General features: G+C 39.0%; 1 protein-coding gene across 1 annotated transcript in view; it reads left to right on the top strand.

Moving 5' to 3' along the window:
* LOC139731336 (peptidyl-prolyl cis-trans isomerase-like) overlaps positions 1–21,413 on the top strand; it is a 36,775-nt gene extending 15,362 nt beyond the window's left edge. Inside the window, exons 2-5 of the mRNA XM_071642229.1 lie at positions 8,747–8,777; positions 9,295–9,480; positions 11,285–11,360; positions 20,228–21,413. Of these exons, the coding sequence (XP_071498330.1) occupies positions 8,747–8,777; positions 9,295–9,480; positions 11,285–11,360; positions 20,228–20,360 (426 nt within the window). The 3' untranslated portion in view covers positions 20,361–21,413. The remainder of the gene's footprint in view (positions 1–8,746; positions 8,778–9,294; positions 9,481–11,284; positions 11,361–20,227) is intronic.
* Positions 21,414–24,796: the final 3,383 nt, after the last annotated feature.

The following is a 24,796-nucleotide window of genomic DNA, read 5'->3' as shown; positions in this document are numbered from 1 at the left end:
GTTGATCCGTGCTACTACCCCTGTCATGATCCTGAATGCTACAGTGCACAGCCCCATTACACTATGTGTTGGGGCTGGTTGCAGTTAACCCTAACCCATTAGCCAATCACATGCGATGTAGAAGACTAGAACGTGCAACAGGAATGGTCCCTTCTCGGCCAATAGCCTTCGAGCACAGCTTGCGTACCATACTTACGTATTAAATGGTTACTTGAGCTAGAGAACAGCGATGTTGTGATATTGCTCGATGTGGATCATGGTGGATAAAAATTCTGTGATCTAACCTAGTTATTTTTAAGTATTTTAATTGCATAATGTGGAAAAGTTACCCCAAAGATTGCTCAATGTTATGTCATGTCAAACTTGTTTGAATGTAAAAAAAGCACTGCATGGTAACGTTTGCTCTGCATGCGACAGCGGACAGAGCAGCCCCACAGGAACATCACTACAAGAGCAAGTCGAAGGTTAGCCTACGGTCTGTATAGGAGGGGATCCGTGAAGCCAAATGCAGTCCCAACGACCAGATACAGACCGATCTTTTGGTCAACTTTCTCACCTGTTTTGTCAAATAATCTCCAAACATCCACACACTCACTCTATAGTCCAACAGCCTCAAATATTTGCATATGAGTGAGATTCAACTCCAGTAGAAAAAGGAATTTTTCCACCATTTTGACACACTTGCACAGTCGGAATATATGTCGATCGCAGCTAGTTTGCTCGATCGCAGCTAGTTTGCTCTGCGATAACTGCAAGGGCTGCATTGCGCAGGAGCAAATAGCGCAGCATGGTGTACAAAACACGTTCAAGGCAGATGAGCGCTGCGATTGATCTGAATGGAGGTATCTGACAGCGATCAGAGCAAGTTCTATGGTATCTTTAAAAAGAATACATTTCCCGCCTTTTTCCCGGGGGCACATTGTGCCTCCCTATATTACTTCTTTATTATATGATAAGAGAAATACCATAGGAAGTATGCTAAATTCATATGTTTTCTTTATATTTCTTTGTCCCCTGGGTGTATGCTTTTATTTTATATCAATCATTTTCATATTTGCCACAAATGAAAAGCAAGTCAGCCTTCACTGTTTGTTGTGGTTGAAATTTCTCAATGTCAGCATGTGGCGGGCACTATTCATCACATAGAAATAGATTAAACCTATGATGTATTGCTTGGGATAGGTACAACAATATTGGTATCACATTTAATATTTCCATAATATTAGAATTTTGAGTTTGCAGATTGATGATATGATCAACAAATGATATTACAGGCAAAGCTTGTGTGAAAATGACAGAAAATAAATGGGGTAGTCTTTGGAAAATGCTGTATTTTCTATAATTTCTATTATATCTATTGTTTGATGCCTGCCCGTGCATCATATGAAAATAAAGAAAATAATAAGAAAACCATTTCAGGGTAATTCACAACCATAATTACTTCACATTTTGGTTCTCCAGCAAATTACAATCAAGAAAACCCACATTTCATCCATTATTATATTGTTGATTGAAATTGGAACAGAAAAACATGCAAAACCTGACGAACATGGTTGTCAGTCTATGGTTGCTATGGCAACCAGCAATATCAAACATAGCTAAATTATATACCAAAATGTTCGTAATAAGATTTTAGGAAAAGTCACCAAGTTTGGTTGAAATCGGGTAAAGGGTGTAGGAGTGGCAAACGAAAAAACGGTGCCCCCATTGTGCTCCCCCCTTGTGCTTTAGGGTTAAACAACAAATCACTGCTAGCAGCCATGCAGGACCCCGTTTCATAGAACTTGTCAATAACAAATTATGGTAGCTGTTATGAGCTACTGGAATCCTTGCATCTGATTGGCTGAGAGCAAATTTGTTATAGAAATGTGGTAGTTGTTACTGATCGCAAGTTTTATGAAATGGGGACCCAGGTGTCTCTGATAAGGTGAAGAATAATGCACTTGTCAACTGTAGTCCCGGCCCCTGGGTACCCGGGGGATGGCTGGGACTTGCATCCCACTTGCAATTTTGGGATGTTACACCACCCAGCCAAGTCCCGGCCAAGTCTCTGACAGGTCGGGCAAAATTTTCATGGAAATTCCCCGCTAAGTCCCCGGCAGGGCCGGGCAAAATTGAAGTTGAAATCCCCGGGCAATATTTGTGCAGAAATCCCCGGCCAAGTCCCCGACAATCCGGGCATATTTGCATAGAAATCCCCGGCCAAATCCCGACCCTCAAGGCCCAGTCACACTGCCCAAAAGTCGCGTAAGTTTGCATGAATCGCGCAAGAAATTTGGTTGTGCATGCTTGTCCGCTGAGAATTTTCGCTGATTTTACGCGATAAAAATCACTGATGAATTGCGCAAGAACTACGGAAATATCACTAAAAAAATCACTAAACCACGCACTTTCAGCACATAGGCACGCAAAGGCCCCAAATAGGGCGAATTCGTGGTTGTGCGCGACGACTGAGGTCCACGGAAAATCACGCATAATCTGCGCTTTATCACAATGAATTCCGTATGAATCGCGCATGATTCGCACATGAACGTGATAGCGGCAACATTTTCGCAAACGATCACTGATATTCCACGCATATTTCGCGTATTTTTCGCGTAAGAACAACGCAAACTACACGAGAATTACGTAAAACAGCGCAATACTGCCTAAACTTTTACGCATAGCCGAGTTTTGAGCTGCTCAAAAACCTGGCCTTTGAGGACCTGTCACACTGCCCAAAAGTCGCGTAAACACATGAATCACGTAAGAAATTCGAGCCTTACGCGATACATGCCCGATCCAGTGCGCATTTCATGATTTTGTCTACAACGTTGAACCTTCGTAGTTGTCAGCTGATGTGCGCCCAGATCGGTGCTTTACGCAATTCTGGGTTTTGAGGAGCTCAAAACTCGGCTTCGCGTAAAAGTTTACGCATTATTGCGCTGTTTTTAAGTAATTTTTGCGTAGTTTGCGTGGTTCTTTTACTGCGAACAATGCGCGAAATATGTGTGGAATATCAGCGATTGTTCGCGAAAATGTTGCCGCTGTCGCGTTCACCAACGGCTCTCCACTGATGATTAGCAGACATAAATAATGACGCATGTTTCGCGCTTGTAACACCTACGTATCACTGAAAATCACTGAAAAAAAAATATTGGCGTAGGCCTATGATGTATCTCTAACAGAACACGCAAATAAGCGCATGTAATACTTACGAAATACTGATTGATGAATCACTAATGTATCACTAACAACTCACATATGATTGTGGCGCCATATTTTTGCGTGATCTTTCCGTAGTTCTTGCGCAATTCATCGGTGATTTTTTTCATTGTGTAAATCAGCGAAAATGGTCAAATTCTCGACGGACAAGCACGCAACACCAAATTTCTTACGTGATTTATGCGATTACGCAACTTTTGGGCAGTGCAGGTGACCGGAGCCCGCATGGAATCGTGTAAAGCGCCGATTCTGGCACACATCCGCGGACAATACAATAGAAGGTTCCACGTCAGAAAAATTCATGAAATGCGCAAATCGCGCATGTTTTGTGCTAGGCTCTATTTTCTTACGTGATTCATGCGTTTACGCAACTTTTGGGCAATGTTACCGAGTCCTCAATTGCAATAGCGGGGAAATTGCTAGTCAAGCGAAATGATTTGTGGTCACATTACCGTACTGGAAATGGTACAAGTCATGGTCAACTCTCAAGCAAAATCTGGCTCAATCCCGGCCAAAATTCCCGCCCCAAATGCCTGTCATTTGGTTGGAGTGAATTTCCCCCTACAAGCCCCGGTTTATTCCCCACCCACCGGGGCAAAATAAGTGAATCTCCCCCGACAAAGCCCGGTCCATTCCCGACCCACCGGGGCAAAATAATTGAATTTCCCCCGACAAGACCCCGGTACATCCCCGGCCCACCGGGGCAAATTAAGTGAATTTCCCCCTACAAAGCCCGGTCTATTCCCGACCCACCCGGGCGAAAAAAATGCTGAAATCCCTGCCCAACTTGGTTGCAAGTCCCGGCCATCCCCGGGTACCCATGGGCCGTGACTACAATTGACAAGTGCATAAGAAGAACCCCCCATGGTAGATAAAGAGAAAATGTTCTGACAGTGTGTCACCCAACAAGCGTGCGGCAGATGCCAGCCACCTGGCTTGGCTGGTGTAGTGGTAGAAAGAAATTTGTGTCCGTGTACGTATTAATCACCTTCAGTGATAGTTCTAGTTTTCTCAGATTTTGTGAGTCCACTGCTGATTCTTTAACTCGGACCTTCACATGAATGTGATGTTGTACATGTCTCTCTTCATGACTTCATTTTACAATCACAAAGTTAACCTCTTGCACAATTGTTTAGAAGTCCTGATTAAAAAAAAATACACTTGCATAATGTGGCATGTACAGTACTAGTAATCCAAGGCACCCTCACTCTGGGTTAAATGTGCAGATGTGGGTTCATCAAATAGCAAAAAAATATTGCATGCTGAAGACAGACACTCTGAAGCAAAAATCCTGAGTTCAATTTCAAAATGAAATAAAAAGGACTAATTTGTAAATTGTGATGCCCGTTGCTGTACAGTTGAACCTCTCTTATCCGGCCTCCCTTTATCCGGATCTCTCTATTATACGGACGCAATCTCGCCGTGATTTTTTTTCAAATAATTACGGGAGGAAAAGGGGATTCCCAACTCCTTGAGAACTCCTACACAAACACACATGAATTACGTATTACTTCCAACATGATTAACATACATTACATCAAATTTCCTTCCAAATTGCTTACCTTCAGACATTTTAACATCCCCAAACATCCCCAAATGTAACAATGAAAAGGTTGCAGTATACACGTTGCTACATTAACAAACGTTTGGTGGAGGGCATTGAGGGCATATTTGCGCGCGTAATCATAATTTTGGCTTCTAACAACGCGTCTGATTGGATGGAATAACAATCAGATGGGAGGAACCTAAGATAATTATAGGGGACTTAATCATACCTTAATTATGTCCTCAGAATACTGATTTTGTTCATGATTAAGGGCCCATTAACTTCTCGACTTAATTACAAAGTTAATTACGGTCTTAATGATGACCTCAGAATACCACCCCTGTTTTCCAAATTGCTTTTCAAACACCAATAGTCAAAACCATTACCAGTGTATTCAGATGTGTTTAGGTAGACCATGAATTGTTACATAGTTAATTTTTGTGTTGCACTTGTGACTTGATGCAAATTTGGACACTAGCAAATGTGAGTGAAACCACATCAGAAATTTAACTGAAAGAAATTGTGGTTCGGTGCATGTATGGCTTCCTCACAAGCATGAAGTAAGTTTATAGACTTCTCCAGTTAAATGATTGCAGCGTTATGGTCCTTTTTAATTTTCCCCCCACTTCAGTCATCTGCTTTTGGCCACACAAATAGGGTGTGATACCAGAGATGGGCCTGTATTTCTTGCCCTTACCCTCAAAGGGTGCATTAAGGCATTACTTTGTACATTTCATTATTCATGAACATTTACACTGTAAAACGAGATATATAGGCGCATGAAGTTTTCGTGAATGGGAGTCAAGAACCATTTTTGCGGCATTGAATTTTCATGAATTGTCACTGTTGGTCTATTCGGGGCATGTAGTGTCTAGACAAAAACTTTCGAATGTGTTTTGAGATTGCGAAATTGTGAAATGCATGCTAACATTCCTGGTTTAATAGTACTTAGTCTTCTATGTTTGGCCATTAGAAGTTAAAAAATTAAGGAAGGTCTTCAATGGAAATAAATATATTTGCAAGGGAAAATAGAATAAGCAAGACCTGTTTGAGTTTGTCTGTCTGTGGATATACAGACCAGTGTACTCCTGTAAGACTAAATTCAGGCTACAACTAGATAAAAATTCAGGCTGCAATAGTATCCTCTCTTTATTTATTTTTATGCCTCCGCCACGAAGTGTTGCCGGAGGCATTATGTTTTCGGGTTGTCCGTCCGTCCGTCCGTCCATCCGTCCGTCCTTCCGTCCGTAATGTTATTTTGTGGACAGCGTATCTAAAAAACTGTTTGAGGTATCCTAATAAAACTTGGCATGGCATGTATATGTATGAGTGGGCGAAGTTGTGCCTATCAACTTGGGCGCACACGATCAAGTTCAAAGGTCAAAAGGTCAAGGTCAAATGCTCAAAATTTCACTATTTCCCCTATATCTGTGCAATGCCTGGAGGTATTTTCTTGAAACTTGGTGTATACGTGGTATACATGAACTACCAAATAAAGATTCCCCAGAAGAGCTTTGGGTCATGAGGTCAAAGGTCAAGGGTCAAAGGTCAAGTGAGAATGTTAAAATTTCATTTTTTTCTCCATACCTCACAAATATTTCAAGGTATCTTCATGGAACTTAGTATTTATGCATGTACTGACTGGCAGTGATCATGTAGGGAATTATGGGGTAAAAGGTCAAAGGTCAGGGGGTGAAAGGTCAAGGTGAACTCATCAAAATGTCATTATTTCTCTCTTATCTATGCAGTGCCTGCAGGATTTTGTCTTGAAACTTAGTGTATGCATATATTACCCAATACAGATTCTCTTGGAAGTTTCTCGCCTAAAGGTCAAATGTCAAAATGTCAAATGTCAAGTGAAAGTGCTAAATTTCACTTCTTCTTTAAACTTATACAATGTAAAAGGGTCAAAATTTGGGTACAAAAATCCTCAAATCCCCAAATACCTGCACTCTTAGACAGTATAGCCATTCATCCAAATAAACCTTGTTCAAGGATAGTGAACACTCAATGTATTTGTGACAAACCTGTTATTTGAATATTTTGCCAGTTATGTGAAGCTGTTATCACACATTGTCAAGACATTGTGCTATAGACCTATTCGGAGAACCATGCATTATGGCGGAGGCATACCAGTCGCCATAGCGACATTTCTAGTTTTTGTATTGTTTATTTGTATCAACAAAATATTGATGTAAATAAAAGATCCAAAGGACTTTGTTATATATTAATAGGAGTCTATTGTATGTACAAAAATGTACTGAATTTTTTTACACATAGCCACTTATTGATTTCATGTTTTTGTGAACAAGCATACATTTTACAGGATTTGAGGTGACCCTTTAATATGATCACCTTTCTGATTGTGCAGAATGCTGAGCACATTTCCTCTTTGCCGATTTTACCTGTCTCGACTCTATTGCATGAGCATAATTAGTTTGGTGGTGGTAGTCTTCCATGGTTGCTTGGTAACAAAGCTATGTATGTCGCTTAAAGGGAAATGAGGCCCTTTTTTTGTTTAGAAGGCATTAATCATCTTATTTCATATGAGGAAAGGATACAGTTTTTGTTACTAAGCAGCCTGAACTTAGGGAACCCAAACTCGAAGAGCAATGTGAATCAAGTGAAAGCAGTAACATTCGTAGAACACATTGTCCGTGAAAGTTTGAGGAAAATTGGACAATCGATGCAAAAGTTATGAAATTTTAAAGTTTTGATGTTGGAACCGCTGGATGAGGAGACTACTAGAGGTTATGACGTATGGGTGAACAACAATATACTGTATACGCCGAATACTTTGCGAGGTTTTTATTTTCGCAAATTTCGCGAGTCAGGTGCTATTCATGAAAGTAAAGACATGCAAAAGTTCTGACTCTGATTGCGTTTACATTTCTCCGTTCAGTACAGGACTCCAAGATCGTGAATTTAACCACTCATGAAACTGTCGGGAATTCCCGATTTGCGAAAATTTAGACTTGCGGAATATATGGCGTATACCGTAAAGAAAATTCCACGAAAATTCAGCGAGCATTGTTATGAAAGAGCACTTGACTACCGGGTAACCACTTTTAGAAAGCAGGAGGAATAATGCATTATGGCGGAGGCATACAGTACCAGTCGCCATCTGGAACCCATTCTATGTTACTGTTTGTGAAATTGCTAAACCAAATGCATTTGTTTTACTTTCATCTGTTCTCTAGCTGTTATGTGATGAAACTGATTTCAGTATTATTCATGGTCAGAAGTGTTCTTAAATGGATCGTTGCATTTACTTCAGCCCCCCAAATTTCAGATTTAAAGATTTTAGGTGCCTGAACTGGCTACCAGGAAAAAAAAAGTTAGCATCAAGCCATACTTACATAATCCAAGACCCTACCTTAATAATGGCCCAAATGTTCCATTCTTCTGACAAAACTTTTGTCTAGACAAGATTTGATGCTGGTCAAGGGGAATGTACAGTCAAACCTGTCTATAGTGGCCATCCCAGAGAGATGAAAAAAATAGCCATTATACACCTAGAAAGGTTGTCACTATAGACAGGTTATCCAACATTTTTTGTGCATTGCCTACATGTATCGTATACAATGTACAACTCCTAGCGTATGGCACAATGTGCCTGGTTGTTTCTGTTTGCTGACCATTGCTAGTCACTGATGGGGTGAACCATGAGGTGTCGGCTTCATTTGCCTGTTTTCTTGTGTGGGTGGTTTGGAGGACAACTTCATCAAGTTGGCACCCTGCTCTTGCGATGGATGAATGAAGTTGGATCTTTTGGAGACCCCTTTGGAGTCGGGGGGGGGGGGGGTTAAACCCCCTTAAAACCCTTGCTTAAAACAACATAATGGACTATCACCAAACTTAGTGGCTGCTAAAGACAAGTTTGACTACATGTATTGGCAGGCATTGAACTTTCCTCATTTTATCTGCTCTCATTACAGCGTCTCTTTCAGAAAACACAATGCTAACCAGTAAGTTTCTCTCTTTTTGCCTTCGCAGTTGCGGCCTGATGTCGTGCCTAAGACAGCAGGTAGGCAGTGTCATCCTGATCATGTCGGGTCTTTTGCAGCAATTCTAGATACACACAGTGTGCAGTCATCTGAATTATACCCCTTAACATAATGTATAGATGTGGAAATCTTTATCCCACATATATCACCTCGAGTCATATTCTATCATTTTGAGCACAAGAAATAACAAGTGTCATTGGTAAGATAATATTTTCCATTTCCTTTTGTCAGTCACTGTCTAGACAAAATGTTAACCTGGCAATCCAGAGACCATGTTTTAAAGCTTAGATATGTTGGTGTATTGGGAACCATACTGAACAGCATCCACACCTATTCAAAATAATGTTTGTTTCTGTGCATGTGTGTAGATACAGAGCTCTGTACTTCTATTTAGTCGATATGTCACTTTCATCATGTAGTTGAGCTGTGTACCGGGTATATCATTAATAGTTATAGGTTTATCTATCCTTGCTGCCTGTGATAATTTGAACATTCATTATGGACTCTTCACCATGCTTTTTACACTGTATTTTGCAGAAAACTTCCGTGCACTCTGCACTGGTGAGAAGGGCTTTGGCTTCAAGGATTCCTCCTTCCACCGTATCATTCCAGGCTTCATGTGCCAGGGAGGCGATTTCACCCGTGGTAACGGAACTGGTGGAAAGAGCATCTATGGCGAGAAGTTTGCTGATGAGAACTTCAACCTGAAGCACACTGGTCCTGGTATGCGTTAGTTATGCCCTAAGAGTGTCCAAGGATGGTACTATTCTGTCAGATAGCCACTTTTTTTTTCTTATTTTGTATGTCTGAAAATGCAACAGTTGATTGCAGAATCATGGTGCGAAATGTCCCGGGGGGTGTCAGTTAAGATAGGGTTAAGATTTGATCACAAGAGCATTGTTTGTATGCAAAGGTCTGGCTGTCGAGAGTCAAAAGTTGTTCTTGTCGCCTGATTGGTCCCATCTTTTCTGCTTATGCTCAAGCTAGTTTATTGCATAGAATAAGAATCAGGGTGCTACATAAGCACTTGCCTGATTGGCAGGGGCAAGTGAAAATCAAATTCGGGCAAGTGTTTTTGAACAATGATAAATGCTTGCCCAAAATTCTTGAAGCCACCTTTTCTTCACTTATTCCCTCAACAATCCCACAAAGTCAAACAGGCAGAAGCCCAAAGATAATGACTGTTTAGTGATGCAACACACTTTATATTCATTTCAGCAACTTTCCAACACTACGTGAAGAAGCCCAAATACAATGCAACGGTAACACTTGATCACACCAAGTTTGTTACTCCATTGTGTTTAAGCATGCGAATCAATGTGTGCTGTTTTTTAAGCCCTTAACTAACACATGATTTTCTTTGTCATTACCTCCGCCAAGGGAGGACGTTATGTTTTCGTTACCGTTGGTTTGTTAGTTAGTTAGTTTATCAGTGTGCAAAATAACTCAAAAAGTAGTTAACAGATTTGGATGAAACTTGCAGGAAAGGTTGAGAATGACACAAGTAACAAACGATTAACTTTTGGTAGCGATACGAGAATTTTGGGGGAATTTATGAAGGATTTTTGACATTTTGGCAGGTGGGGTCAATGAACTTGGGAGTTCAGGCTGCGCGTATTGAGGTTTGCATGCGCGCACTAAAGTGTGTGCTCTAGTTTCTGCTAGGGGGAGGCGCGCCATGCAGCTGAGGGTTTATGACGTAACAAAGGCTTCTATATTGGGAAATCTGGCAACTTTCAGCACACAATACTATAAGTACGTATGGGTGGAAATCACTGATATCTCTATGGAAGAACAAGATCAGTGGTGGAAATGAGCTGCATACTTGGCGGAGGTCTGCGCTCTCGGAGTGCTTTTCTAATTCTAATTTCTTTATATTTTGGACTTTCTTTTTGGGCAAGTAAATTTAATGTTCGGGCAAGTGTTTTGCAGCAAAATTGAAAATCTGCAAATGGTAAAATAAAGTTATGTAGCACCCTGAGAATAAAATTGCAAACAATCAGTCCCCTCCGCCACGTGAAAGTGGAATATATCTTACCATTATGTCTTGAGTAAACTCTGTGGGAGAACAAGGAATGTTTGAATTGCACCATGAACATTCAACTTCTGTGTTCGCTCCTGTTGCAGTGACAGTCTGTATACTGCATTGGTGCAGTAGCAGTGTAATATTTTGCGATTTGGCACTTGTATGACAAGTTTGGGATTGGTTGAATTCCTGATGAAGAACTGCGGTGAAGGGATGAGTAATAATGAGCGTTATCTGTTCGGGGGTTAAAAGTAATTGATTTCCAGCCTTTGAGATGATTTGCTGTACACTTTTGATATTGGAAGCAACATTTTTCAAGTTCAAGCCACCACAAAGTATATGGCATACACTGTGGCTCTCCCACAGGCACAGTCCAGCAGGTGGAAGAAATTCTGTCCCCACTAAGGTTATGAATTAAGGATCTAGGTTTCTTTCCTTTTTTTGTGGACAGTGTTAATGGCCATTATTGATGTCACTTCTCAACTTAATGCTTCTTTTCAGGAACCCTGTCCATGGCCAATGCTGGTCCCAACACTAATGGCTCCCAGTTCTTCATCTGCACAGCGAAGACCACATGGTAAGATCAATTTTGTTCCTCTGAATTACAGTGCTCTCCCATTATAATGAACACAGTCCTAATTAAATTTCATTACAACAAAATCAAATTTCAGGTTCCAAAATTATCAAAAGACAGGGTAAACTTGATATAGCAAACTCTGCTGTAATGAGATATCGGTTACTAAAAGGAAACTTCCGTGGTCCAAGTTTTCCTTCCACACAAGTCGACAAAGAACACTACTCTTATAGTGTGGTTGGCTGTTAGGAGATTAATGCAATAAGGAGAAAGAGTTTGTTATTCCTAAACAAAGGAAAATATGATTACTAAACCTGTTATAGCAAGGTAAAGCAAAATGTCTTGGTAATTAAAGCTTTACTTCACCTGTGCTATCAGGTTTGAAGGCAGTGCTGTTAAGATTCTACTGCTTGATGGGATGCAAAATTGTGTTGTACATTTTACAGTGCACTCTGCCTAGCGCTGCAACGGATCAAATCCGTTTTGTAGCCTGGCCATGTGTGGCTGTAGCATTAGGCATACATACATCATCATGATGCAGTAGGTGTGAGGCAATCTGATGCTGTGATTAGCTCTCTACTGGAGAATTCCCAATCTTTACACTCACTTCCATAATGTGAACAAATTATGCAAAATGTGTCACTTATAGTAGCATTACTAATTATATGCAAACGTCTTTAAATTAGTCTTCCACACACAACAAACACTTGCCAGAACCCCATACATGTACATGTATCAATTTGCACATGATTGTGACACAATCGCACGCAAGCTATACATTATTGACCTTTGACCTTGATTTTTTGACCTATATTGTACATTTTGCTACAAAATGCTACTCCTTCGCCATTTCTAACCCGATTTCGATTCCGTTTGCTTTATGTGATGGCACTAGGTGAGGGCTTCAAAACTTCTACACAGAATTTTGACCTTTGACTTCTTTGACCTTTGACCTTGATTTTTTACCTATATTGTACATTTTGCTACGAAATGCTACTCCTTCGCCATTTTTAACCCGATTTCGATTCCATTTGCTTTATATGATGGCACTAGTTGAGGGCTTCAAAACTTCTACACAGAATTTTGACCTTTGACTTCTTTGACCTTTGACCTTGATTTTTGACCTATATTGTGCATTTTGCTACAGAATGCTACTCCTGCGCCATTTCTAACCCGATTTCGATTCCGTTTGCTTTATGTGATAGCACTAGGTGAGGGCTTCAAAACTTCTACACAGAATTTTGACCTTTGTCTTCTTTGACCTTTGACCTTGATTTTTGACCTTTTACAACTTGAACATTCTTTAACCCTGTCTGTGTCACGGGCCGATCTGATCGGCCCAAAGCCTGCCATATAAATGCTTCGGCCTATTTGATCGGCCCTATTTTGATTGACAGATTACTTCAAAAGCTATGACACTACCACTCTATAAACTCATTTGTGATTGGTTAACAGTGTAAGGAAACGATATCCAGTGTGAAAAAAGCGTCCCCACCTTTAACCAATCAGGAAAGCCTTCTCAAAGTCCAAGAAATTGTGGTGGCCATGCCCATGTTCACTTGCATTCAGACTGCAATGTATCGTGTACAGTTTTGCTATAGGTTTCTTGTGTGGAGAACTTTCACGAATCTGTATATGTGGGACTGTAATAGAGATCGCCATGTGCAATGAAAACATCGTACACATGGGTCAATTTTCATCTATTTTATCCAAGTCAAAATAGTAAAATATGAAGTAAAAACACCCAGGATAGGGATTTTAACATCTTTGAATTCTGTGAAGGCATATAGTTCCAGTAATATCGGCCTCATAAATGATCAGAGACTCCAACCCCAAGCACCTTCTGATCTGGAGATTCTCCCGCCCGAAACCCCTAGCAAACTGGAGACTCCAAGTTGATGTGTGAGAAGCGCGAAGTTCCTAGGGTTCTAGATGTTCTCTGGTGCTATCTAAGGCTTATTTTTTCGACATACGATAGCAATAAGTAAGAAATCCTATCCACCGGGAGACACAGAGCCAGGGCGGGAGAAATCAAATCTCAAACGGGAGAACGGGAGATTTTGCAAAAATGGGCTTTCGGCGGGAGATCTCCCGTCGAAAACGGGAGAGTTGGAGTCTCTGAATGATCTGTAGAATAGATGAACACTGCACATTCAGTGCAGCAGTTGTTACTGTTTACTCAGCACTAACAGCAGTGCAAGGTATCTCTAGTTAGCCGGGGCCAGCAGGGCAGGTGTAAGGAGCAATAGGGTTACAGTAGCCTCCTGCTGGCCGTCTGAAGCTGTAAGTCTTGATGTTGGGGTATGTTTGACTATTTATTATTATTACATAGGAAACCATCACTATGCAAAACTTCAGTTCAATGCAGGTTTATCATAAAGGAAATGACTGCTGTGATAGTTAATTCTCTTTCAATGAGGAGAGAGCAGAAAGTCATAGACTAGCATATGATCAACTGGAATGGACACTGCGAAGTCTGAATATTTTCAATACCAGGGGTAACAATTGTTATCCTTAGATTATCTCATCATTATGGCAATATCATAGGACAAGATTAATCTAAACTTAAAATGATAAGCACAATTCACTTTGTATTTTCAGCTTGACAAGATACAAACACGCTTTATCTATTTTCAGGCCAACATCATTCACAAAATCAGAAATAACACAAACTGTGTGAAATCTAGGGTGTAATTGCCACAGACTTTTGTTCATAAAATGAAAAGCACTGATGCTACGGTGGAAACTCGATATAATGAGATGGTCGAGACCGAGTCATTTTCCTCGTTATAGCCCATATCTCGTTATATCAGTAGGCATAAAAGAAAGCATAACAAAAGACATTAATTTGCACATGTGGGACTACCCATCATCTTTCAATCAATACTGATTACTTGATAATGTGTGTGAGGGAATTACTCACCTTTATGGGTAAGAAGATGTTTTTCACCAATGAAATCCAATATCAAGAATGTGTTTCTTACTGTCCCCGCCGAACGAGTTCGAGCAGGGGACTATGAAACGGGCTCCGTACGTGTGTGTGTCCGTCCGTGCGTCCGTGCGTCCGTCCGTGTGTCCGTCCGTCCGTCCGTGTGTCCGTCCGTGTGTGCGTCCGTGTGTGATCAAAATGTTCAAAATGCTACTCCTTCGCCATTTCTAACCCGATTTCGATTCTGTTTGCTTTATATGATAGCACTACATGGGAGCTTTGAAACTTGTATACAGAATTTAAATTGTGACCTTTGACCTTGACCTTTGACCTATATTGTACATTTTGCTTCAAAATGCTACTCCTTCGCCATTTCTAACCCGATTTTGATTCCGTTTGCTTTATATGATGGCACTAGGTGAGGGCTTCAAAACTTCTACACAGAATTTTGACCTTTGACTTCTTTGACCTTTGACCTTGATTTTTGACCTATATTGTACATTGCCTACAAAATGCTACTCCTTCGCCATTTCTAACCCGATTTTGATTCTGTTTGCTTTATGTGATGGCACTAGGTGAGGGCTTCAAAACTTCTACACAGAATTTTGACCTTTGACCTTGATTTTTGATCTATATTGTACATTGCCTACAAAATGCTACTCCTTCGCCATTTCTAACCCGATTTTGATTCCGTTTGCTTTATGTGATGGCACTAGGTGAGGGCTTCAAAACTTCTACACAGAATTTTGACCTTTGACTTCTTTGACCTTTGACCTTGATTTTTGACCTATATTGTACATTTTGCTACAAAATGCTACTCCTTTGCCATTTGTAACCCGATTTCAATTCCGTTTGCTTTAAGTGATGGCACTAGGTGAGGGCTTCAAAACCTCTACACAGAATTTTGACCTTTGACTTCTTTGACCTTTGACCTTGATTTTTGACCTATATTGTACATTGCCTACAAAATGCTACTCCTTCGCCATTTCTAACCCGATTTTGATTCCGTTTGCTTTATGTGATGGCACTAGGTGAGGGCTTCAAAATTCTACACAGAATTTTGACCTTTGACTTCTTTGACCTTTGACCTTGATTTTTGACCTATATTGTACATTTTGCTACAAAATGCTACTCCTTTGCCATTTGTAACCCGATTTCAATTCCGTTTGCTTTAAGTGATGGCACTAGGTGAGGGCTTCAAAACTTCTACACAGAATTTTGACCTTTGACTTCTTTGACCTTTGACCTTGATTTTTTTACCTATATTGTATATTGGCTACAAAATGCTACTCCTTCGCCATTTCTAACCCGATTTCGATTCCGTTTGCTTTATGTGATGGCACTAGGTGAGGGCTTCAAAACTTCTACATAGAATTTTGACCTTTGACTTCTTTGACCTTTGACCTTCATCTTTTTACCTATATTGTACATTTTGCTACTAAATGCTACTTCCGGCGGGGACATATATTACGCACCGCGTAATTTCTACTTTTCCTTGTTAATAGATGTTTGAATCTGTAAATTATATAGCTTGCGATTGTGTCAAGATTGTCTGTGGATTAGTATGTGGTTATGGTATGGGTGTGTGGAATATATGGTCTGCGAAATGCTATGTGTGTATGTGACACATTCTGTATGTACATTATGACTGCGTGTGTGTGAAGATGGGGAATTCCCTACGTAGAAAGCCAATCACAGCATCAGATTGCCTCACACCTGCTAAACGTCATGATGATGTCATGTATACATATGGCCATCCCACCACATTTTCTGCATGTATCAGTGTGCGCGCACACACACACATACACGTACAACATGCGGTGCTAGCTGGAGTGCACTGAAGAAAATATGTGTGTACAAGACAGTTTTTGGCGCATCGAGCTTTAGTACAATCTCGGGAGGTGATAGCACAGGCGAAGTAAAGCTTTACCCGCGGACATTTTGCTTTACCTCGCTATAACAGGTTTGATTGGCTATGTTTTTCTTTGTTTGGAAGTCACAAAATTTATCTAGTTATAGCAGTTATTTCGTTATAGCCGATCTCGCTATAAAAGTAGCATTTTAAATAGACTTGTGTGGAAGGAAATTTGGGACCGGGAAAATTTCCTCGTAGTAACCGATATCTTGTTATAGCAGTGTTCGTTATATCGAGTTTCTTCTGTATTGATAAAAAATTCATATCCTCTGACAGCTGAATAAATTCTCTACAATATCTGTGAGACCTTTTTGTGATGCAAGAGCATGTTGTGTGAAGAAATGAGGTGGTAACATGAAGAACGAAGTCCGCAATGATAATTATGTGACATAAGAGGGCGTCCTACTTAAAAAAATTAAGGGCGCCCTCACTTGGATTATTGTGTATGAAAGTTTAGACCGTAAGCTTTTAAATGATGTATAACATGACACATTAATGTCAATTATAATAATCAGAAATGGCCATCAACAATCTCGTGTCAGCGCACTGCAAAGTGTCTGAGCAGTCTGGCTACGACGTATGTGACACAAATAGGGTTAAAATCATATTTCATCGGCGAAAAAACACACATCTGTTTATACATAAAGGTGAGTATTCTGTACCACACATTGCGGGGGCGACCTGTGGCCCCACATGTACCATTTAGTGTTGTACTGTATGTTATGCTCTTTTATGCTAATTGATATATATAAAACGACATATCGGCTATAACGAGTAAAACTGCATGGTCTCGTCCCTCATGTTATATTGAGTTTCCCCTGTATGCCTTTATTTTCGTTGTTTGGCTATAACAAAATTTGATGTAGCAAAAAAAGCTGCTAGTTCAGGGGTACTACCATGTTACGATGGGAGTTGTGTGCAATCTGTTAATCACTTTGATAACTAGAGGAGCTCTCAGAGAGTGCAGACCTCCGCCAAGCTGCTTATTTCCACCACTGATCTTGTTCTTCCATGGAGATCATTGATTTCCACCCGTACTTATGCATGCGGAAAGTGGCTGATTTCCCAATCTGTAGAAGCCTTTTTCTTACGTCATCAACTTTGATCCAGCAGCGCCAAAGCTCGCCTAGTCACCCTAGCAGAAACTAGAGCACGCACATTAGTGCGCCTGTGCAAACCTAACACAGACAAACAAACGTACCCCCAATGTAGAAAGTGTTCAATTTGCATTGCATCGTGCCATAGCGTCGTTGAACATGATCGCTCAGGTGAAGTAAAGCTTTACCCAAAATGATTTTGCTTCACCTCGCTATAACAGGTTTGATTAACTATTTTTTTTCTTTGTTTGGAAATCACAAGTCATCTCATTAAAGCTATAACCTCGTTATAACCGTACCTCGTTATAACCCTACGCATCAAAAACAAAGAAAAACATAAGCACGACGTCATACCCGTCAATTTTAAGAACATCCTTCACGTTGCTATTACACAACTATGGATTGTTATTATTGAGACAATAAAGGGAAATTATTTGTGATTTGATACTTTAAAAAAAGAGACGGAAAAAAGAAGGGGTTGAAATGCGTTAATTCTTTATTTTTTTTTTCCAAAAATCTCTTCGCGTAATATAGTTGCACATTATGTTCTTGAGAAGTAGTCCTACTCGGCAGGATCATATTCGTGATTCTTTCTACACCTATCTCTTCTTCTTGTATCGAACCATTCTGAAAGAATGTTTTTTTTCGTTTGTGAAAGACAGTGTACATGAGGGTAAAATGACAATGAACAAAATCAGATTGTATGGAATGTGTTTAAGGTTTTCTAAACACCAGCGCAAATAGAGTAACATGCGTTGTTTGTCCTAACTTGCGAGATATGTTACGCTGTTGGTGCCCAGCGGGAATGTGATAATTTCATGAATCATTTCGGCTGTAATCCTATACAATGTACGATCGTTGCACCGGAAGGGATAAAAAAATGCGTTCTATATTTCCTTTCGAAAATCTCCTCACATTTCGTACACCCGTTTTTGAAAACTATGCCACAGTGTCGAATATGGAAGGCTGTGATCCTTTTTACGCAAATCTTTACCTTATAAACCATTCTGAAAGAAAGAAAAATCTTCACTGTGAAATGCAGTGTTAAATGACAATGAACAAACCCAATCTATTCAAACTGTTTTATGTGTTTGTTTCTTTTTCTAAACACCAACTTAAGTAGGTTAACGTGCTATTCAACTATTTTTACGCTACTCAGTACTGTCCTTCGGTGGGATCGCGATGATTTCATTAATTATTTCGGCTTTAATCATACACACTCATATTTTGTTACATTGTAATGAACAATCCCAGATCTATTCAAACTGTTAAATGCGTTTGTTTCTTTTTCTAAACACCGACTCAAGTAGATTAACATGCGTTATTCAACTACAATGTATTTTTACGCTACTGTCATCTGGCGGGATCGCTTTGATTTCACTAATTATTTTGGCTTTAATTATATACACTCACAATATTTACTAGCCAGCAAAACAACTGGAAGTCTGGACTAAAAATGACAAGATACAATGATGAGTTGCTCTCGCATTCCAATATTATTGACCATATTAGCCACAACAGGGGTCGCATTTAACTTTTTTTTTTACTATCCAGGCGGACTACTTAGAATCAATTTTGACACTGAAGCAATATTTTGGCTAGCCAGACGGACTAGTTACTTCAGAATTTTATGATTTTTAGCTAGTCCGACGTGATTTTGGGTGGCCAATGGCCAGCGGACCATTGGCAGTTTCGAACCCTGCACAAGTGTCACTACTAAAAAGTTTTTGAATGCATTATATTTTTTTTTTTCTCGTTGCACTGTGGTCTGACCTAATATCACGCACGCGTGTCTCATGAAAAGTAAAATTGAATGATTCCATTCAATGACATTGGAAGATATTTTTGTGTCTTATCGCGGGGTTTAGAAGAAAACATGAACTCCTGCAAAACGGGAAAGAGAATTTGGCTTTCAATGTTCCGTTTGTCGCGTGTTGAAAAGCGGCAAGTCAAGAAATAGAACCTGGCAAAAAAGAAAATGGAATGACTATGATTATGTTATGTGGTATAGAAGAAACATGGAAGGAACGGTACTCGGTTATTCGTCACTGATAATGGGCGGTAAAGAAGGATAACGGCGAGACTGAAACGTTTGTTTCCGAGTCTTCCCGCTTCAGATAGTACATGGAGTATGTACATGTAGAGATCGAGACGGAACGGGCATTTGTGCAGTGTGTTACTACGTTCTTCACAGACTATGTAAAACGGGGATAGTGGGAATTCGCTTTTCAATGTTTCGTTCGTTGCTTGTTTGAAAGCGGCAAGTCAAGAAATGGAACCTCGTTGTATCCGATCAAATTGCTTATGTTTTTCTTTATCATGATGCACCGAAAATGTCCTTGTTATAACCGGAATCTTGTTATATCTGAACTCGTTATAACCGATTCATTCTGCCATAGGTTTACATGCAAAGGAAAACGGGACAGACGTGATCACCTCATTATAAGCGGTTCCTCATCATAGCCGAACTCGTTATAACAGGGTTTCACTGTATATGGCATGCAAAAATATTCGCACGCTTTTATTTTCATGCTAGCTTCTGGTTGCGCGAAATGCGCGAAAATTTCAACACCGTGAACATTTTTACTTTTACAGTAGTGCCATGTGCAGATTTGTGGAATTTATTGTGGACCTTGAGCACATATACGGTTTATGTATTTTTTTTTATAATAATAATAATAATAATTTTTTTATTACTATTTCTTGAGCACTCAATCATGCTTTTTTTTTTTTTTTGATGCTGCTATGCCATCATCCTTGTTCCTTGTGATTAGTTAAGAGTTTTGAAAACATTCTTATTCCTAATCACAATGAATTCTGGAACTCTGTACCCATTTTATAGATGTTAAAATGCAGAAGTCTAAAAATCACCTTGGAGGTCTCTTTTGATGCGTCTATTCTCATTTGCCTCTTATTTTCATTTGGTCAGGTTGGATGGAAAGCATGTGGTGTTTGGATCTGTGGTTGAAGGAATGGATGTCGTCAAGAAAATGGAGGGATACGGTAGTGATAGTGGCAAAACCTCCAAGAAGATCACCATCGCCAACTGTGGTCAGCAGTAGAAAGCCCTTTTTTCAGCACCAGTCATTTTATCCCATAGAGACTGGTAGCAGGGTCCCTAAGTGTCAGAGAAGGTGATTTGTATTGTATGTGTATTATGTTCGCATCTAGAGACTGTCAAGAGAAATCTCTGTAGAATCACTCAGTGAAAAACATGTGTAACTTGATGTCCATGATGACTGATTTCAATGGGATGTAAGTACAATTGATACCAGTGACTTCATACAATTCAATATGTCACATGTCAGGCCAGCAGTCTTTTTTTATTGTCTAAATTAGAAGTGGAAAAAAACAGAATATGTGTCTTTAAGACCATAATTAATATTTGTAATTTGTAGCACATTTCTCTTACAGTCATGGCAAAACAGTATGTACTTGTCTCTGTTATATTACATAATTATGTTGCATGAGATGTGTATGGATTATACTGACACATGGTAAGCTGAGTAACTGTAGTTGATTATGACGGGTTTAAGATTGCTATTGTGAGAGGATTATGTACCTGTGCATCTTGATCTTTAATTTTCAGAATTTGATATCACACCTGTAGCTGCAATTTCAGTTTATGTACAACAATTTAAAGGGCCATCTTCTGTGAAGATGCTTTTTGTATGGTCACAGAACTGCGCAGATATGCAAAAAATAAATCATGCTTGAGAATACATCGTCAGGTCTCCATCACCTAATATCTGGTGATCATCACTTTCCCTCGTGGCTGACAATCATTAAGCTAAGTGACATACACAGATTACATAGGGGTATTTAATCTCTCCTTACTGATGAATGACAATTAACATTTTGCTACATAGTAGTAAAACTATGTTCTTGTGCCCTTTGGGGTATCTTAGGTCTTCAGTGTGTTCTGTGTTAGTTCTGCAGTGTACAAATTCTTTCTATTCTCTCAGAGCTAGCAGTCAACGGTGTGTTTGTATTTTTGTATCACTAGTAGTCACTGAAAAGTGTCAGGCTATTGGCTCAAAAATAGTTATGTCCCTCTCATTTGCAAAAGGTAATGAATAAAGACTGATAATATTTACAAATTTTCCTCCTCACAACCAATGTGATAAGGCATGTTTATTTATTTATAAATGTATTTATGATTTGCATGTTGAGGCTTATGCAGTGCAAATTCATGTTGACTTGTGTTGACTTATAATACCCTCACTGATCATCACAAAAGTGGCTAATGAAGGCCTTATACATGTATTTTCTGATAATCTTTCTGCTATTTTACTTAAGATTACTTGCATACGGTAACAGCAACAACAACAAACAAACAATCTTAAAGGCAAGATTCTGTTGATGACATAGCTTTGTCAATTACTGCGAAATTACTAGGTAATTTAACAAAAGACACTGGAATGGATCTTCCTGTAAACTAAACCTATCTTGCACTGTATGGATATATGCAAGTTATTTTCAGTTCACAGCAAGTTGCCTTCCAGTGTCTTATTAAATATGAAAATAGTTTAGCGGTGATTGACACAAACCTATTCAAAGAATCTTAAAGGCCCAATTTACCTTTGGGAGCAGTGACTTAAAAAATGTTCAAGATATCACATTCGATGCATATGTGTAGGTCAATTATATCACAAAACATCCTACCATATAAAATTTTTGCAATAAAGCCTAACTTACAAGGATATATCACTATTTTCCTCAATAAACCGTAACTGTAGACGGTCAAGTCTAAAAATATTTTTATTATAACTATTGTTATAATACTTGACGTAGATTATACTTACACAGCTGTAACTCACATTTTAGACTTATTTTGGAGCAGCTATGTTGGGTTTTTGTTTCATCTGCAAATGGTAATCATATCCTAGTAATCTGGAGCAAAGTAGAAAAGTTATAAAAATGTATGGCACATACTGTATTTAGATAACCACTTGGCGATTAAGGTATTGTGAATTAACACAAGTCAACACATGTGTTTCCATTGCATACAAATTGTATGTATTTTAAAGCCAAACATCAAAAGGTGTTTGTGTGTGTGTGTGTGTGTGTGTGTGTGTGTGTGTGTGTGTTTGCATGTGTCTGGGCATGTGTGAGGGCATATGTGAATGCTTGTGAGCCCTAAGTTCGTGAATCCAGAATGGGTTGATTACTAGTAATGTTCATTATTCATTCTGAAATACAAAGTCGCTATGCTTCGATGGAGATTGAATTCAAACATTTGCAGCTTTATGCCGAATGTTTATTTCGAAAGTTTGTTTATCCTAAAGGGATGGTCAGTGTTGGTAGAGATGAGAATTGGGCTTTTAACTTTTTGCGAGATACCAAGAAAACACATGGTATAGTACAGAGCATACCATTTTAAGAGGAAATCAAGTTTATTTGATGAAAATCAGGTTTGGAATGAATGAAACATCCAAAAACAAAGTAAAACAAAGCAATCATAATAAAGTGTGGGTCCCACACTTTGTTAGAGTCTCTCTTTTTTGATATCTCAGCCATTTCAAAACCTATTTTCATCAAATAAACTCTGAATTCCTCATAGAATTACATGCTCTTTCATATTTCATAAAAGGTTTCTCATCTCATCAAAAAATGTTAGAAACCTGAAATTAGGTCTCAACCAAAACTGTATGATTCCTTTAATTTGAAAATGAAAGGAGGATGAGTGGCAACAAACCTTGGGAATTGTTAATTTGCAGATGAACAAGCCTTAAGAATAATGAACACTAATACCCCTTGGAAGGAATCTACCAGTCTTTATGCCAATGCACGTATTAAGTGCTGTGATGACTTCAGTTTCGAGTCGGTTCATGAGAAATTGGATGATGGACGGGGGATGGGGGGGGGGGGGGTCCAATATTGGGATCAATTTGCATATTAAAACTAATTTCTAGAAAACGTATATGTATGGACAGATTTTTATCGTACAGTTGTACTTGGTACCAGGTAGCCATTTATTGCTACGTGTATATGTAGTTTGATAAAATATGCATCTGTACAAATGAGCCCCATTCTCTGCTTTTTGGCTTCCATCAGGGGCACAATGTTCCGGGGATGAGGAGATGAAGTCCCAAAACTTACGAATCTTTGTAAATCTTCGCTAAGTTTGTGCTATAAGAGTAGATGGATTGCTGACTGTGTAGCTTTAATATCGGTTTTCCCATCCATTTTCCCACTTATAAAAATCAATTTCAAAGATATTTTATTCAATTTCGTCCCGAGAAGCGCACTACATGCAAATCCAAACTTCAATTTTGACAATTGACGTTGTAATTAGATTTTTGTTAACCATTTTCAAAGAAAACGCTTTCAAAATCATCAATTGTCATTGAAATTCGTCTCCTCCGCCCATCTACTTGAGAATGTAAGGATCAATTTCATGTATGTTTGCTCAATTTCATGAACTTTTCAAACAAATTAGTCAGATGGTATTAATTGTGGTACAGTCGTGCTCAGACGATGCCATGCATGACAGGAGATTGAAGGATAAATGTTAAAGAACATTAAAAACGGTAAAGGCATACAATTTACAATCATTTACAAATCAAATTTGTCCGTCACACACGCACACATAACAGCAAAAGCAATTTTGTCTTTTAGTGATACATTCTTCCCATTACAGTTAAATCTCTTTGTCTCCACCATCCCAAAAGTCTGAATATCCAATGCAGAATACACTCCTAAAATTCTTCATTTCAGTAGCAATACACTATATTTCCCATGGGTAACCTTCCAGATCCTCCCTTTTCCTTTCCTTATTCTCATTATCTTTTTTTTTTAAATCAAAATTTACTGAAATTTCATCCTAGTACGGAATTCAGAGCCACGAAAAAGAAAAGGTGTCGGGTGATATTATCTCTCCATATATACACACACATGAGTATATATATATATATATATATATATATATATATATATATATATATATATATATATAAATACACACACATATGTATATATATATATATATATATATATATATATATATATATATGAAGAAACAAACTGGTAATACATTTTTTTGCCAATAAAAAGAATTTACTCAAGTCGAATAAACTCATTTTTAATTGGCCAAAAACGCATTTCCAGTTTGTTTCTTCATTTTTGCGTGGAGCGAATACGTGAATTCTCAACATGTTTATGTATACACACACACACACAGACGCACAATTATTTCAAGGAGAAACTTTTGATGCACATGAAATGCAAGTCATTCTAAATCTGCCTATTTCATTAATAATTTTCGTTTCATGTTGTTCTACATTACAATGGTAACAAGCTTTTACAGTGAAATGTAGCCAAGGATATTCTGCACCAAAATCATACTACACAAAAGAAAACTGATATCTTTCTGTAAGTTTACTAGTATTTTGTGAAGAACTGCAGTATGGGAGTCTCAAATTCGGCAAGGGTCGACCGAGTTGGAGCTTGTTAAGATTTTGTTGATATTTTGGTCAGCTATAATGCATCAGCCTCT

Source organism: Diadema antillarum, unplaced genomic scaffold, assembly GCF_040938485.1.
Source record: "Diadema antillarum isolate AM-2024a unplaced genomic scaffold, OU_Dant_1.0 seq00000368_RagTag, whole genome shotgun sequence".
Taxonomy (NCBI): Eukaryota; Metazoa; Echinodermata; class Echinoidea; order Diadematoida; family Diadematidae; genus Diadema; species Diadema antillarum.
Note: the sequence above shows the minus strand (reverse complement) of the source record. Positions and strands in the feature narration are given on the sequence as shown.